The sequence below is a fragment of the Gekko japonicus genome, unplaced genomic scaffold (genome assembly GCF_001447785.1).
Source record: "Gekko japonicus isolate JY-2015 unplaced genomic scaffold, Gekko_japonicus_V1.1 scaffold369, whole genome shotgun sequence".
NCBI lineage: Eukaryota > Metazoa > Chordata > Lepidosauria > Squamata > Gekkonidae > Gekko > Gekko japonicus.
In genome coordinates, this window is record NW_015160846.1 from 475,041 (window position 1) to 491,564 (window position 16,524).

The window sequence follows — 16,524 nt, forward strand, 5'->3', positions numbered from 1 at the left end:
AGAGGGGGGGGGGGAGGACTCGCGGAGGTGACCGCTGCGGGGTGCAGTTCGGTTCCCGGCTCCGGAGGGGTTTCTAGCGTACGTGGCCTTCAGGTGGAGAAGAGTGCCTCTGAGCATAGTGCGGTTTCCATTAGGGCCCTGGATGCGGTGCCGGTTTAGTGGTACATACTGGGGGAATCCCTTTACCATCTGAAAAATTACATCATGGCCACAGGATACTGCAGGGGCCAGTCCAATGCTCCCTCTAAGCTGCGGAGTCCTGTGAGTCAAAATTCCACTTTGTGAGCTACCGCCATTAAAGCTGTCAGCCAGCGATTTGGCTGCTGCATAAATCAGTTTGCTCTGGAGTCCTCCTTCCTGAGAGGAGACAAGAATGTGTGAGCCAGAGGCTAAGAAACTGTGAGTTAGCTCACACCAACTCAGCGTAGAGGGAACACTGGTGGCCACTGACACAGAGGGCTTTTAAAGCAGGCGCGCCCTTGAAGCATTTAATCAGCTTCTAGCTTGGGAACAGGCCAAACGGAACCTCCGCAAACAGGAGCAGCGTACCTGTTTAACAAATACTGGGGGCAAACAGCAAGGTCGCTCCCACCGTGCCTTGCTGTTCTTCCAGTGTGACGTCTCATTCTGTCCTTTCACACCTGTATGCAGCAAAAATAACAAATCTGTGCCGCGCTGGTGGTGAAGGAGACACGCCCAGGTAGAAATTACAGTGTGGTTTTTCAGATGGGGGAGCCAGAGTTCCAGCAATCTGCTGATGGCCACTTTTTTGTACCGGAAGAAGAGCCGGCCCAGGGCAAAAGCAACAGCCGTGATTTTAGATGCAGGGGGTCCTGGCTTAACTAGGATGCTCTCATGATGGATGGTGTAGAGCGGATCGCCATTGTCTCAGCCTCGCCTGTGTCACAGGATCACTGCGCTCCTCGCAAGGAGCCCCGGGTTAGAAGCTGGGCCAAAATTCCTTTAACGACCAGTCTGGGGGGGAATACAATGTTCCCTCTAAGCTGTGGGGGTGATCGGCCGCTCGTGAACACAGGAAGCCCCGCTCAGGAGCAGTCTGGAGCAACGCTCCCTCTAAGCTGTGGAGTCTTGTGAGCAAAAATTCAGCTTGGTGAGCTGCTGGCGTTAAAGTTGTGAGCGAGCCGTTTGGCTGCTGCATCAATCAGTTTGCTCTGGCGCCACCTTTCCTGAGCTGAGGCAAAAAATGTGTGAGCCGGAGGCTAGAAAACTGTGAGCTAGCCCACACTAACTCAGCTTAGAGGGAACACTGGAATAGAGCCACACAGGGTCTTGCACCGCTCTGGCCCATGTGAAGATTACGGCTGGTGTATTTTGCTCAGGATGGGGGGGGGGAATTAGAGGGAACATTGCCTGTAGCTGTAGGTCCAAGTCACCGAGTTGGCTACAATGGCTGCAGAGAGATAAGTCTTTCATCTGCCTGGGCTGGTATAAGTGGTTGCAGTTTATTTCATTGAGAATGCCGCAGCTTGTTTGGTGTAGTGGTTAGGGGCGCGGACTCTAATCTGGGAGAACTGGGTTTGAGTCCCCACTCCTCTACATGCAGCTGCTGGTGTGACCCTGGGTCAGTCACAAGTTCTCTTAGAGCTGTTCTCTCGAAGGGCAGCCCTGGAAAGAGCTCTCTCAGCCCCACCTACCTCACAAGGGTGTCTGTTGTGGGGAGGGGAAGGGAAAGGAGATTGTAAACTGCTCTGAGATTCCAAGAGAAGGGCGGGGTATAAATCCAATCTCCTCCTCCTCCTTCCCCCTTTCTTTTGAAGATCTACTGGTCTAGTATATTTTTATCCTGTACTTCCTTCCCTTGAGGAGTTCAGGGCATTGTATTGGGTTTTCCCTTGCCTGGTTCATCCTCACAACAACCTTGTGAGGTAGGTTAGGCTGAGATAAAGTGTACAGGCCCAGCAGGCTTCCATGGCGGAGTGGGGATATGAACTCCAAATCTCCAAGATCCTCATCTAAACACTACACAACAGTGACTAAGGACTTGTGAGCTTTCTCTGTACCCAGGATTAGAGTCATGAACTGGGTGTGCACACATTCACAACTTTGAGGGGAGGGGCCGTGGCTGAGTGGCAGAGCCTCTGCTTGGCATGCAGAAGGTCCCGGGTTCAGTCCCCGGCATCTCCAGTAAAAAAAGTCCAGGCAGTGGGTGATGTGAAAGACCTCCGCCTGAGACCCTGGAGAGCTGTAAAGAGGGGCTGTGGCTCAGTGGAAGAGCCTCTGCTTGGCATGCAGAAGACCCCAGGTTCAATCCCCGGCATCTCTAGTTAGAAAGGACCAGGCAGGAGGTGATGTGAAAGACCTCTGCCTGAGACCCTGGAGAGCTGTGGAGAGGGGCCGTGGCTCAGTGGAAGAGCCTCTGCTTGGCATGCAGAAGGTCCCAGGTTCAGTCCCCGGCATCTCCAGTTGGAAAGGACCAGTCAGTAGGTGATGAGAAAGACCTCAGTCTGAGACCCTGGAGAGCTGTGAAGAGGGGCTGTAGCTCAGTGGCAGAGCATCTGCTTGGCATGCAGAAGGTCCCAGGTTCAATCCCCAGCATCTCCAGTTAAAAAGGACCAGGCAGTAGGTGATGGGAAAGACCTCCGCCTGAGACCCTGGAGAGCTGTAAAGAGGGGCCGTGGCTCAGTGACAGAGCCTCTGCTTGGCATGCAGAAGGTCCCAGGTTCAATCCCCAACATCTCCAGTTAAAAGGACCGGGCAGTAGGTGATGGGAAAGACCTCCGCCTGAGACCCTGGAGAGCTGTCAAGAGGGGCCGTGGCTCAGTGGCAGAGCCTCTGCTTGGCATGCGGAAGGTCCCAGGTTCAATCCCCAGTATCTCCAGTTAAAAGGACCAGGCAGGAGGTGATGGGAAAGACCTCCGCCTGAGACCCTGGAGAGCTGTAAATAGGGGCTGTGGCTCAGTGGAAGAGCCTCTGCTTGGCATGCAGAAGGTCTCAGGTTCAGTCCCTGGCATCTCTAGTTAAAAAGGACCTGTAGCAGTAGGTGACCTCCACCTGAGACCCTGGAGAGCCGCTGCCAGTCTTAGTAGACAAGCCCGACCTTTATCGGCTCTGGCTTGACTCAGTATAAGGCAGCTGGATGGAAGCCTGCAATGGCCAAACTTCACGAGAATCGTGCAAGAGTTTGGTAGCCGGGTGGGCGCGCTTGCATTTCTCCCCCACCTCTTTGTACCTCACCAGAGAAATCTTTGCATGGTTCGAAACTCGAGCGTGCCTGAGCCTTTTACCCTGAAGCCCTGCGCGTTTTTACTCAGAAGTAATTCCACAACATTCAGTAGGTCTTCCTCCTAGAACGAGGCATCGGATTGTGACTCCAGTTGCCTTTGTGTAAAAGGAAGGCAAAAAAATTTCCAATCTGGAGCAGCTTTGAATATATATCTGTGTCTCACACACACTGATTGTGAGAACTGATACTGGATTGATTCTGCATGTTGTTGAAATTGCCCTCGCCCTGCAAGCCGGCTGGTGCAGGAACGCTGCCTGAAGTGTGAACTTGGCCCTTCTGGGCTTGACTTTCTGGCCTCAGGCCAGCCGGGCTATTTCCTCCGTGCAAAGTACGGACGCCAGGTACTGCAGGAGAAGAGAAGGAAGTGTCCCCCGAAGCCGCAGGCGAACAGGCGAGATCTGGGCGTGCCACCAAAACCGGACTGGGTTGCCATTTCGGCAGCAGCGCTGCGCTTGTTCCGGAGCAAAGCTCTCCGTGTTCTGTGGTTCACGCTCCACAGAAAATGCTGTTAGGATCCACACCCTCCGACGTTTCACAGATGAAATGTGTTGCTCAGTACGTCCTTGCCCTGTCCTTCTTTCCAAGGAGAATCATTCTCCTCTTTTCTGTGGCTATATCCTCCCGGCAGCCCTGCGAGGTAGGTTAGGTTCAGAGAACGGCTGACTCTGAGTCGTCCCAAGTTGTTGTCCCAACACTCCGACCACGACACCGCCTTGGCTTTCCAACAGACCAAAACGGCATCGCCTAGAGCCTTACGCTAAAGGTGATTCATAAATTGAATATATACATAAATACATTAAAATGTGTAGGGTCCCCAGGTGGTCTCACCCGGACACTGACCTGGCTTAGACCTTGCTCAGTTGCAGTTTGGTGGTGGCATTCTGCACCTGTCCAGAGCATATCCTGTGACTGATGCACTTTGGGAGTTGCGTGGATTTCCGCCACTGTCCTGGACGCTCTACAGAGAGAGCGTCAGCCCTGGTGGACGCCAGCGTCACTCAGACTGGCAGCGTTTTTAGAAAGCATCCCTAGAAGGAAAGAGCAACTGGAGTTTGGCCAGTGGACAGTCGTTCAAATCCTGGTTTGCTTCAACGAATGTTGGTGTTCTCACCTTTGCTGTTTCTCTCCCTCGGCCACCAATGCAGAGAGAGATCCAGCTAGGATCCCAGTTTGCACTGGGAACAAGCAGGGATTAAGCAAAGGTGTCCGTACATCACGTGGAGCCATCGTTAAGGTGAACACCAACGCCGGACTGCTGTTTTGGATCTGAGATTTCAGTGGCTCGTGTTTGGATGAAGGCGTGGCGTTGCCTGAACTCAGAGTTGTATTCTCTCCAAGGTCAGCTTCATCTCCTCTGACCAGCACCTGCTCTCCAGGGTCTCAGGCAGAGAAAGGTCTTCCACATCACCGCCTTCTTCTACCTGGCGATGGTACCTGGACCTCCGGCATGCAAAGACAGCCCCTCCCTGGCTGTGGCTCAGTGGCAGAGCTTCTGCGTGGCAGGCAGAAGGTCCCAGGTTCAATCCCCGGCATCTCCAGTTGAAAGGATGAGGTAGGAGGTGATGGGAAAGACCTCCGCCTGAGACCCTGGAGAGCTGGAATGAGGGGCTGTGGCTCAGTGGTAGAGTATCTGCTTGGCATGCAGAAGGTCCCAGGTTCAATCCCCGGCATCTCCAGTTGAAAGGACCAGGCAGGGGGTGATGGAAAAGACCTCCGCCTGAGACCCTGGAGAGCTGTACAGAGGGGCTGTGGCTCAGTGGTAGAGCATCTGCTTGGCATGCAGAAGGTCCCAGGTTCAATCCCCGGCATCTCCAGTTAAAAGGACCAGGTGTTGTGAAAGGCCTTTCTCTGCCTGAGACTCTGGAGAGCGGCTGCCAGTCTGAGTAGACAATACTGACCTTGATGGACCAAGGCTCTCGTCCAGTATAAGGCAGATCCATGTGCATCATGTATTATGGGGGCTGTGGCTCAGTGGCAGAGCATCTGCTCGGCATGCAGAAGGTCCCAGGTTCAATCCCCAGCATCTCCAGTTTAAAGGATGAGGTAGGAGGTGATGGGAAAGACCTCCGCCTGAGACCCTGGAGAGCAGCTGCCGGTCTGAGTAGACAATCCTGAACTCGATGGACCCAGGGTCTGATTCTGTATAATGCAGCTTCTTGTGTTCAAATACGGTCCTCACAACTGTGATTGTGTGTGGTGTCTGAACTGAGCCCTGTATCTTTGGAAGGGGAAGCCTGGTTGGTTCTCCTTCGCTCAGCCTGCTTCTACCACACCTGGGAAGGCAATGTAAGCAAGCGGCTGGGCCAACACTGGTCAGGGATGCTCTAGGCTGGGCCTGCATTGAGCCGGGGGTGGAACTAGATGACCCCCCCGACTTTGTGGTTCGATGAAACCCTGGCTTCCTTTCATGGTAGGCCGCAGCCGATTCCGACAGCCCGCCCTGTCATGGTGAAACTAGTCTGCGAACCGCAGTCGTGAAGGGAGAAACTGGTGCATATCTGTGAGTCCAGGGAGTGCCCAGCCCTGGCATTGGTAGTTTTGTTGACCATATAAGGCAAAGTCCTGCTTTGCAGCAGGAGAAAAAGAGAGGGGGAGAGAGAGAGAGACGAAGAGTGGTAATTTGGACCTTATAGGGTAGTGATGACGGCCCCTGCGGCTTTGGGAAGAGGAAGTTGGAAGTTGACCTTTAATCCTTCCGGGTAGGGGAAGGGAGGTGAGGCGGGGGGGGGGGAAGGGTTTCTAATGTAATTATTAACGTGCTGTTCAATGGCTTTCCACACTTTGGCCGTGGAGTTCTCTGCCAAGTCTCCCCTCCCGGAAGGCGGAAAGGCCATAACTTTTGTAGCCTGAAATACCCTCCTCTCTCTGTGTTTTGGGACCCGAAAGGGGACGGGATAAAAGGGGTAACTTGGCTCTGTCAGAGTAACTGGGGGCGCAGATCCTCTCCGGGCTCCCACGCCGAGTCCTGGCGCAGTCCCGATAGAGGGTGCGCCGAAGGACTTCCTGTTGGGGCTGTGCCACATGCTTCCCTTCTTGGTGACACGGCACTTGGAGGTTATCGCGTCTGGCTGCTTTCCTCAAATCCCTTCATACGGTTTACATGGCGGAGATTTCTTATTTGTTTGGCAAAAGCGGCATCGGTTGAAGTGCCTCGAATCGTGGCTTAGCTTGTGATGGCTGTTTTTTGGCTCACTCTTCCAAGTTATAAACCTGGTTTCCCGGCAGCTCAGAGCGGCAAATCGAGAAAGACCCTTAAAAGATGGCGCAGAGAGAGGTTCTTCCCTAAAACAAGGTCTCCTGCATTCCTCAAGAGGTTCCTCCCCCCCACCCCCATGAAATGGCCATTTGCAGTATTACTATTTATCCGTGTGCTAGTGCAGCCTGTATGGGCCAATATGGAAGGACATGTGCAAAAGAGGAAAAGGTCTCTGCCCCACAAAGCTTACAGTGGCCCCGGTCACACGGGCAGGAAACTGCGGGGGAGAAGCGTGGCTGTTTGCCCTGGGGCAAACTACTGCGCAGTTACGCGATCAGACCTCCTGTGGAGGTCCTGTGGAGGTACCGTGGAGGTTCCATGGCAAGGGAGAGGTGCCGATCACAGGACAAGCCGGCGCGCAACGAAGAAGCGTGCGCCGCGGCAAACTGTTTTGTTTTTGTGTGTACATGACAAATGCGCATGCTCCGTTGGGTGCGCGTGCGCATCCACAGAGACTTGGACAAACCCCCCCCACCTTATTTGCAAGGGGACATGGGCGGGCGCCGGATGCCACCGGAAACGCGATCAGACGCCCGCCCTTGCCCCGTAGTTTCCGGAAACTAGTACCTCCGAGGTACTAATTTTTTGCCACGCAGTTTCGGCTGGAAGCCTTGGTTGAGCCACAGGAGTGCTACGCTTCCCAGATGTGCTGGTGAGATCGCGCCTGGAAACTCCGCCTGTTTTCCGTCTCACTTGCGTGGCTTCTGTTCCATGTGACCGCAGCCAGTGTAAATCTAGCGAGAACAACATACAGCTCGTTCCTTTGTTCTGGTGATTGCTGCGACTTGTTGCCTTTCCTCAGTGACCTTATCCTCAATCTTTCTGTCCTCCGGGCTCTTCCTGTGTGTCGGAACACTTTAGGAGCAGGGATCCTTGAAAACAAAATCCCCCTTGTTCCCTTTAAAATGGATAAGTTCCTCCGCCAGGTTCCGTTCAAGAGAAAATGTGTGTGACTTGTCACATTTCTGTTAACCGTTGTAGGGTGAAATACCTGCAGAAATCTCGGTGACAACTGTGAGAAAAGGGAAGGTGGGAGACGGGAACTGAGATTAGTTGAGGTTCTTTATTGTGGGGTAAAATACCTGCAGAAATCTTCGTTGACAACTACGAGAAAAGGGAAGGCGGGAGACGGGAACTGAGATTAGTTGAGGTTCTTTATTGTGGCGTAAAATACCTACAGAAACCATGCTGACAACAACAGCAAAAGGGGAAAAGGGGACACAGAAACTGAAATTAGTTGAGGTTTCAGTGAAGAAGAATCTTGAGGCCAAATAGAGTCACTCCTTGCAAGCCAAGCGTGGCCTAGTACAATCGCTTCCCTTTGCAAAGAAAGAACCGGTTTTTCATTTGTAAACTTCAGCATCCGCACAGTGTAGGGCTAAGCAGACCCCCTACACATGTGGGCACCCCAGGCCGTTCTGCTCTGCCAAGTGACTGAGGCAAGCCCCAGAGATGATGGCAACGCTCTCTCTCTCTCACAGCTGCTGGCTGCATCTGAAGCGAGTCCCTCGGGGGACTGGCGGGCGCTCCGGAGGCTTAGGTTGCTCCCAGTGTGTCTGCACTCATTTCTCCCCACCCCTTTTGCGTGCTGGACATCTTTATCGGCGGGGGGGTGGGGTGGAAAGCAGGGTGGAGTCGCAGCGGACTGTAAGGTTTTCAAGGGGAGAGACGTTCTGTGGTGGTTTGCCCTGGCCTGCCTCTGCATAACAGCCCTGGGCTTCCTGGTTGGGCTCCCATCCAAGCACGAACACCAGGGCTGACTGTTCTTAGCTTCTGAGATCTGGCCAGATTGGACCAACCTGGGCCATCCAGGTCAGTCACAGGTGACTTACGCTGACCCTGTAGGGTTTTCAAGGGGAGAGACGTCCAGAGGTGGGTTTGCCCTTGCCTGCCTCTGCATAGCAACCCTGGGCTTCCTTGGTGGATCTCCCATTCAAGTACTAGCCAGGGCCGACCCTGCTTCGCTTCCGAGATCTGATGCGACTGGACTAGCCTGGGCCCTCCAGATCAGGGCATTAAAGGGAAACATAAGTTTTTATTGGCACTTGTGGCCCAAAGGTTGGCCACCCCCCAGTGTTCCCTCTAAGCTGAGTTAGTGTGAGCCGGCTCCCAGTTTTTTAGCCTCCGGCTCACACATTTTTGTCTCCGCTCAGGAAGGGACGGCTCAAGACCAAACTAATTCATGCAGTCGCCAAATGACTCGCTCACAGTTTTAATGCCAGGAGCTCACAAAGTAGAACTTTTGCTCACAAGACTCCACAGCTTAGAGGGAGCATTGCTTGCATCCATCGTTTCAGCAATCTGTACAAAATTTTGGCATAAGACCACCTGCCTTTCCCAGGGAAAACCTGGGGGAAAGGAGACTGGCTAGCGGTGAGGCATACGGGTCAGGAGCAAGGCTCCCTCAAAGCTGTGGAGTCTCGTGGGCAAAAATTCTGCTTTATGAGCTACTGGGATTAAAGTTGTGAGCGAGTGACGTCATTTTGGGGACGGAGCCTGGGGAGGGCGGGGTTTGGGGAAGGGAGGGACCTCACGCAGTGTTCCCTCTGAGCTGACTTTAGTGTGAGCCAGCTCACAATTTCTCTAGCCTCCAGCGCACAGATTTCTGTCTCAGCTCAGGAAGGATGGGGGCTCCAGAGCAAACCGATTTATGCTGTAGCCAAATCGCTGGCTCACAGTTTTAATGCCAGTAGGTCACAAAGTAGGGTTTTTGCTCACCAGATTCCACAGCTTTGAGGGAACCTTGCACCCCACCCCAACGTGGTATAGCGTTTAGTATAGTGCATAACTTTGAAACAGCCCTAGGTGCTCTGCGAAGTAGCTATATCCTCCTCCACACGTGCCACCACTGAAATATATTACCAGTTATCTGACCCTGGGGAAGATCCTGCAAAAACCAGATTAGTCACCGAGGAGCATCTTTTCCCGCTGAGAACGGCTTGCTTCCCGGGCCCTCCTCTTAGGTGCTTTCTCTGAGTCCTTTTCCAGCGTCTTTTGGCTCCACAAGCCCGTTCCGCAGTGACCGTCTTCAGCTCTGTTGGCAGCTAGCGAAGGCCCAAGGCCCCCTCCTGATCCGTCTTCTTGTTTCCTCCCTGCAGGCAGAGGCCGATGTGGCGTCTCTGAACAGGCGCATCCAGCTGGTAGAGGAGGAGCTGGATCGGGCCCAGGAGCGGTTGGCCACAGCCCTGCAGAAACTGGAGGAGGCCGAGAAGGCGGCCGACGAGAGCGAGAGGTGGGCTGCCCGAGCCCCCCTCGGGCTCTTTGCCTCGAGCGGCGTCCGAGCCTTTTACGATCCAGGGCACGGGTGGTGGTGGGGGAGTTCTGTGGTTCGTGTGGCCGCGTGCGGTCCCTTGGCGCTGTCCCACTCGGCTGCCTCGCCCCGGTGCGGTACGAGATGAACCTAACAGGGCTGGTTCCGGGATGCCGGAGGTGGAAGTCCAAAATGGCGGCCCCTTACCCACACTCATGCTCTCAGGGAGCACAGTCCTCGGGAAAACTTTGGATTTCATGTAAAAACCAGCAAAAAGCCCGTCTTGGTGGCTCTCTGTGTGTGTATCCTGGTGCAGAGCTAGGGCCTGTTATATCGCAGGGAGACTCTGGGGGGGGGTGTTGCATCGGAGTGCTGCACACAGAGAGATGTAACACACACACACCCCCATGGTTAACAACAAGCACAGAAGTCCACAGTGCACTACCCCATGGGCATGGGTCATTTCCTGCAGGAGCGCACAGGAGCGGAGCTCCAGCAATAAAGAGCCCAGGGGGGCGGGCACATGCAACAAGCCCCGCCCCCTGCTCCCAACAGCCCTCAGTCAGAGCAAGAAGCAGCCAGGTAAGTTGCAGAGGCCCCCCCCCCCCCGGCCCAACCAATACAGTCCAGTGGCAGCTTTAAGACCAAGTTTTATTCAGGTACAAGCTCTCCCTCCCCTGCGAGGACAGATCTGCCCGTTCCCCCCCCCCCAATAGCTACCAATCCAAAACAGTCCAGTGGAGCCTGAGCGGTGGGTGTTGCCTTCTGACACACTTCCGGCTATGCCAGGGGCTGAGGCATATGCAAATAAGTTATGCTAATGAGCTCCTGCACCTTTTTTTCTACGAAATCACTCCTGCCCATGGGTACGTTTGGCGTTCTGACATGGCTGTCTCATGAGGCGGAGCCAGGCAGAAAATGGCTGCCGCAGCTTAACTTCAAAAAGACCGGGAACAGCCAGACCAGCAGAAGGGAGCATAAACGCATTCTCCAACCCCAGCAGTTACATTTGGGCTATCACCTTTGCTGATATTATTCAGTTGGGAGCCCGTTTATGTGGGTCGTCATACACCAGACTCTGTGAACCCTTCATGGGTCCATGATAATCCTGTGAGATCGTCCCTTTCTGTGAAATGGTGTGTTGATGGATACGACAGACACGATTGATGAAAGATCTCAAAACGAGGTCCCATCTGAAATCCTTGTCTCGTGACAAATGTATATCGTTGATTCTGCGGCGGCATGCAGAGTCCGGAGCCACGTTACTTGTGAGATAATTACATTGCCCCCCGCGACTGTTCATGCTACATGGCTCCTTTTGCAGGCAGTTCTAAGCTTTGAGCCGGGTTTCATCTACGATTCGTCGTTGGATGTTTATGTTGTAACACTGATTGTAAGAATTATTGTTACCGTTCCTGTTCGGTATAGCGGCTATACTCCCTTCTACTGTAGTGTAACTTCAGGCACACAGTGAAGATCCTTGGTTTGGGGTGGCCGCCACTGACAAAAAAACGTGGATTTTTTTTTCAAAATCTGCACAGCCGATCAAGTCTCCCAGAGCCAGTCGGAAGCCTTGCTGGGCAAAAGCCCCCCCCCCCCATTTTCTAAATACACTTGGCAGGCGCCAGAAAAGGTCTTTGTGCAAAGCTCTGTGGTTTGAGGGCGAATTTACCCTAACCCTAACCATAGAGTTGCACCCAAAACCAGAGCGTCGCCCCCGGCAGTGCTGATGCGATGACGTCACTTCCGGGTGGTGCCATCATGTCGCATGACGTTCCCACCCACCCCCAGGACGCTCCCCCCTCCCAAATCCCCCTGCTGGATCGACGAGGGGACCTTGCAGGCTCTGCGGAATAGCATTGATTCCCGCAGGGCACAGATGCTACTTGGCAGAGGGTTCCACTAAAGGCCCTGGTCGGGGACAGGACGAACTCCCCCGGAGTTAACATTCGTTTCGAGGTGTCTTTTTCATACATAAGACCTCCCTATACGTTCCCTATACGCTGCGGTGGCTCAAGTGGTTAAGACGCTGAACTGCAGGCTGTGGAAGGTCAGTAGTTCAGTGGTTCAAGACCTGGGTGCCGCAAGACAGGGTGAGCTCCTGTCTCTAGTTCCAGCTCCTGCATTTGTCCTGGTCGGGGACAGCTGGATGTCTCTCAGGCCTGGGGACCACAAAGGCAGTCCCGAAGGTATGGGAGACGCTGCGGGGTGCAGGAAGCTTTTCAGGGGGTAGTCAAGTTGGTCTGTGGTAGAAGAGCTGGGTTCGAGTCCTGTAGCACCTTAGAGAACAACAAGTTTCTTGCGGGTACCAGCTTTCAGGAGCTGAAGTTCCCTTTGATGAAGGGTGTCTGACGAAGGGAGCTTGGACTTCCGAAAGCTCATAGCCGGGGAAATCTTGTTGGTCTCCACGGTGGTACTGGATTCGAATCCAGGTGCAAGGTGCCGAGTTCAGCTCCGCTGGGTGCAGAATCTGGTCTGCCTGGGGAGAGAGTTTATTACTAGTTTCTTTAATGCAAGTACATGCAGCCCTGGGCATTGGGCCTGATGTCTCATATCTGATGGCCATCGGACAGCCATGCGGATTCTGTGAACTTGGGCAGATCTTGAGAGGGAGGACAGGAAGGGCTGCCTCAGGGCTTAATTCTCGTGGCCATTTCTTTTTCTTCTTCTTCTTTTGTTAAAGAATCATTTAAATTTAATTTTTGAAATAACACAATATCTAACAATTATGCAGTTCCTTATGCTCAAAACAAGTAGTACAAAAGGTACATTACATTCAAGAAACCAGCGCGAGCAAGCAAACATAGATGGGTAAGACAACTTTACACCTAGAAATACGTTGTCTTATGTGAAAGTTCAAGTAGATCGTGGTAGTCAGGGCTATTTTGGGGCAGGAACGCACAGGAACGGAGTTCCGGCTGGCTCCCGAGTTGGTCACGCCCAGCAGGAACTCATTAGCATAATAGGCCATACCCAACAGCAGAAACTCATTAGGATTGGCTACATCAGGGATGTGTCGCCTAACATGCAAAGGAGTTCCTGCTACAAAAAAAAGGCCCTGGGTTTTGACAACAAACAGGATAAACAGAATAAGAAGCAAAAGGTGGGTGTGGCTGGATGAGCACACTTCTGGTAACATGGGGGTGTGGCCTAATATGACAGTGAGCTGCATTGTCAGGAATGTGGCCTAATATGCTAATGAGTTTCTGCTGTTGGGTGTGGTCTGTTATGCTAATGAGTTCCTGCTGGACTTTTTCTACAAAAAGAGCCTTGGTGGTAGTAAATCATAGGTGTAAATTTACAGTAGCAGTTAAGTGTGTTTACAACTAGACATGAAGTAATCTGTGAGTGGCGCGTTGGTTGCAGGGGGCAGACAGAGACATTTCGTTTGTGTGAATAGCGAATTAATAGCCCTTTCTGACACGCCCAGGGAAATGCCGATCACCACTTTGGGATCAGACTGCCGTTTTTCTCCAGGCCAGTTTGGCCAGGGATCCTGGAGGGTTTTTTTTTTGCCATCTTCTGGGCATGGAACAGGGGTCACTGGGTGTGTGTGTGGAGGGGGAGGCATTTGTGAATTCCCTGCCTTGTGCAGGGGGGTGGACTAGATGACCCTGGAGGTCCCTTCCAGCTTTGCGATTCTATGATCCCTTCTCTTTGGCGCCTCCTTCAGAGGAATGAAGGTCATTGAGAGCAGAGCCCTGAAGGATGAGGAGAAGATGGAAATCCAGGAGATCCAACTGAAGGAGGCCAAGCACATCGCTGAAGACGCCGACCGGAAGTATGAGGAGGTCAGTGCCCGAAGGTGGTCAAGGCTTCTGGGGGGGGCGGGGCATCGGGTGGTCTGGCTTCCCTTGTTGCTGGGAAAGCTGCGGGGAACTGGGCTTGGGGGGTTCCGCTTGTCTGGGAGACCACTGCTGCCGCGCCGGCGACGCACTTCGTGGGGAAGGAGGACGGGTGTAGAAAAGGAAGGACATTTTTCATTTTATTTATTCCTCAAATTTCTACCCCACCCCCCCAGCCGAGGCCGGCTAAAGATGGCTTGCATAAAATCAGCATCTAATTACAAAAGAACCATTGGAACCTTTAAAACAGTACTAAAACCAGTGAATAATAACATAATAAGTGCTAGCAAGCTGAGGATTTTCCCTAGCGAGTGCAAAGGGAGGTTGCCAGTTCTCTGGAATCCCAACGAGAGAAGAATGAGCCCGTTCCCACCGGGTATGCTCGGTGTCTTATTTAGGTATTGCCCTCCTGATGTGACTGCCCGGAGCACTTTTATCAGTTGACACGACCAAAGCTCAGAAGAGCTTTTACTCTGGCCAGAATGAATTCTCTTCCGTCAGCGGTCTTGGAGGGCAGATATTTAAAAGTGCCATACACAAATGGAATATGCAGATGCTCATCTGATAAAGTTGAAACTAATGAGCATATGATTATGGAGTGTCCTACATTTAACGAGTTCAGGGCCAGGTTAATTACTCCTTTACCCCCAAATGATGGGAAGGTCTAACGAGGCACCTGATAGTTCGAGGGTGCAGGTGACGGGGTTATTATCGGGTACAAATGATTCTGTCACCTCCACCTGTGGCAAAAATTTTAGGGGCAATAATTAAACAGCAGCAGAAGAATATCAAGTGAGGCATTATTTTATTGTTATTTTATTTTCTGTTCAAGGCTGTAAGTGTATGAACAGTGATAGAGAGAGAGAGAGAGAGGTAGTAGATGATGATAGATGATGATAGCTAGAGATTACTACCTATCTCTATGATGATGATAGATGATTGATAAGTGATAGATAGATGAAAATAGATAGACAGATGGACGGACGAAGCCAGTTCTGGGAGTTGCGTATCTGTCTCCCCAGAACCAGCAGTGTTAATCCGAATTACTCTCCACTTGTGCAAATAGTGCTGTGAGACTGCCCTCTCCGCTTTGGGACATTCGGACGGTTCTTCCTCCATTCCCATCCCCCCCATCTGTAGCTCTTGAGCGTGGATAGAGCGAGAGCAGAGATGCCCTTGAGATCGGGAGGGGAAGGGGCAGTGTAGACCGGCAAGTGTGCCAGTGAAAGGAGACGGGACAGCTGTCTGGGAAAGGGACACGAGGGCGTCGGAAATTGGCTGACCCCTGTGCCCAGTAGCAGCCATGAGGAGAGTGACTGCCTGCCCCATGCGGCAGTTCAGTTGCCACGGCGACTTGATTACCTGCCAGCCGAGACCTCTGCTCCTAGTTCTGACAGGATGCACGAATTTGCCGCCCGAGGTGAACGTTCTTCCCCCTTTACCGTTTATCTCGCTCTAGGTGGCTCGTAAGCTGGTGATCATCGAGAGTGACCTGGAACGGGCTGAGGAGCGGGCCGAGCTCTCGGAAAGGTAAGCGCCGCCCCTCCGCTGTAGAGCGTCTTGGGTGCTGCGGCCGAGCATGATGATACGTCTGGCAGTTTGTTGGCGTCCGGCTGTGCACTGTGACTAGCTTGTGTCCCGTGGCGAACTGCGTGCACCAAACCCAGTGACTTCTGTCTCTGTGCGTGTGATGGCTGCGTGTCCATATGTGGTCTCCCTGGGGGAGGTGGGGGGGTGGAAGGGAGCTGGGGGAGGTTTGGTTTTTGGTTCACTGCACGCTTTGTGACTCGCTCACTGAATTTTGTGAATGGCTCTGTGCGTTTTCATGTGTCCACTAACAGCCAAGTCCGACAGCTGGAGGAACAGTTAAGGATAATGGATCAAACGTTGAAAGCGCTAATGGCTGCCGAGGAGAAGGTACTGGCGCTCGTCTACACCTTGTCTCTGTGTCTAGAATGGCCCGGCGTAGGCACATCCCGGATCTTTCAGCTCTCCTCACCTCTAACCCGCTAGTTGCGCCCTTCGGCAGTAGTGGCGGAAGTCTTCCCCTTTTGCCCTTCACTTTCCTTTGCCTTCTGCTTGTGTGGCTTTCTGTGGGCCTTTCGTTACGCGTGCGTCTGGGCATCTGTGTTTGTGTGTGTGTGTATGTGAGATAACCTCCTGCAGCTGAACAAGCCACAAGAGGAAGCTGAGCTGTCCGAGGCGGTTTTGTACGGACTGGTTCTGAATCGATTTGGGTCCCCTGCCCTCGCACCGTTGTGCTCGTGTGGATTCCGTTTGTCTCTCATGGCACGTGTAATTAAATTGACAAAACTGGGTTTCACTGTGAATTAAACCAAAAAAGAACAACACTCACCGCGGTGAGTAGACCCTTAATGTATTCTGCCCAAAGTTAAACATGTGTCCAATACATACATTACATTAACAGTTCTAATTTTCCAGATTTTTACCATATATTTGGAAGATCTTGCAACTGTATAACTCATAGAGCCAGTTTGGTGTAGTGGTTAAGTGCACGGACTCTAATCTGGGAGAACCGGGTTTGATTCCCCACTCCTCCCCATGCAGCTGCTGGTGTGACTTTGGGTCAGTCATAAGTTGTTTCAGAGCTGTTCTCTCAGGAGCAGTTCTCGAGAGAGCTCTCTCAGCCCCACCTACCTCACAGGGTGTCTGTGGTGGGGAGGGGATGGAAAAGGAGATTGTAAGCTGCTCTGAGACGCCTTCAGGTAGTGAAGGGTGGGGTATAAATCCAATTTCTCCTCTTCTTATTTTCTAACTGAAATCCTCAACAGTAATAAACTGAACACTGTATATATGTGGCATCTTTACAATCTAGTATTCTAATACGCTGCGGTTTATTCTCTATTAAATTGCACACAGCCTTCTTGAGAATGAATTCTCACTAACAGTAAATTCTGAGAAGTAATAC

General features: G+C 52.6%; 1 protein-coding gene across 1 annotated transcript in view; it reads left to right on the plus strand.

The window, feature by feature from the left end:
- Positions 1–16,524, plus strand: part of TPM1 (tropomyosin 1 (alpha)) — a 92,897-nt gene that overhangs the window by 64,971 nt on the left and 11,402 nt on the right. The window contains exons 6-8 of the mRNA XM_015420077.1: positions 9,599–9,732; positions 13,424–13,541; positions 15,055–15,125. Of these exons, the coding sequence (XP_015275563.1) occupies positions 9,599–9,732; positions 13,424–13,541; positions 15,055–15,125 (323 nt within the window). The remainder of the gene's footprint in view (positions 1–9,598; positions 9,733–13,423; positions 13,542–15,054; positions 15,126–16,524) is intronic.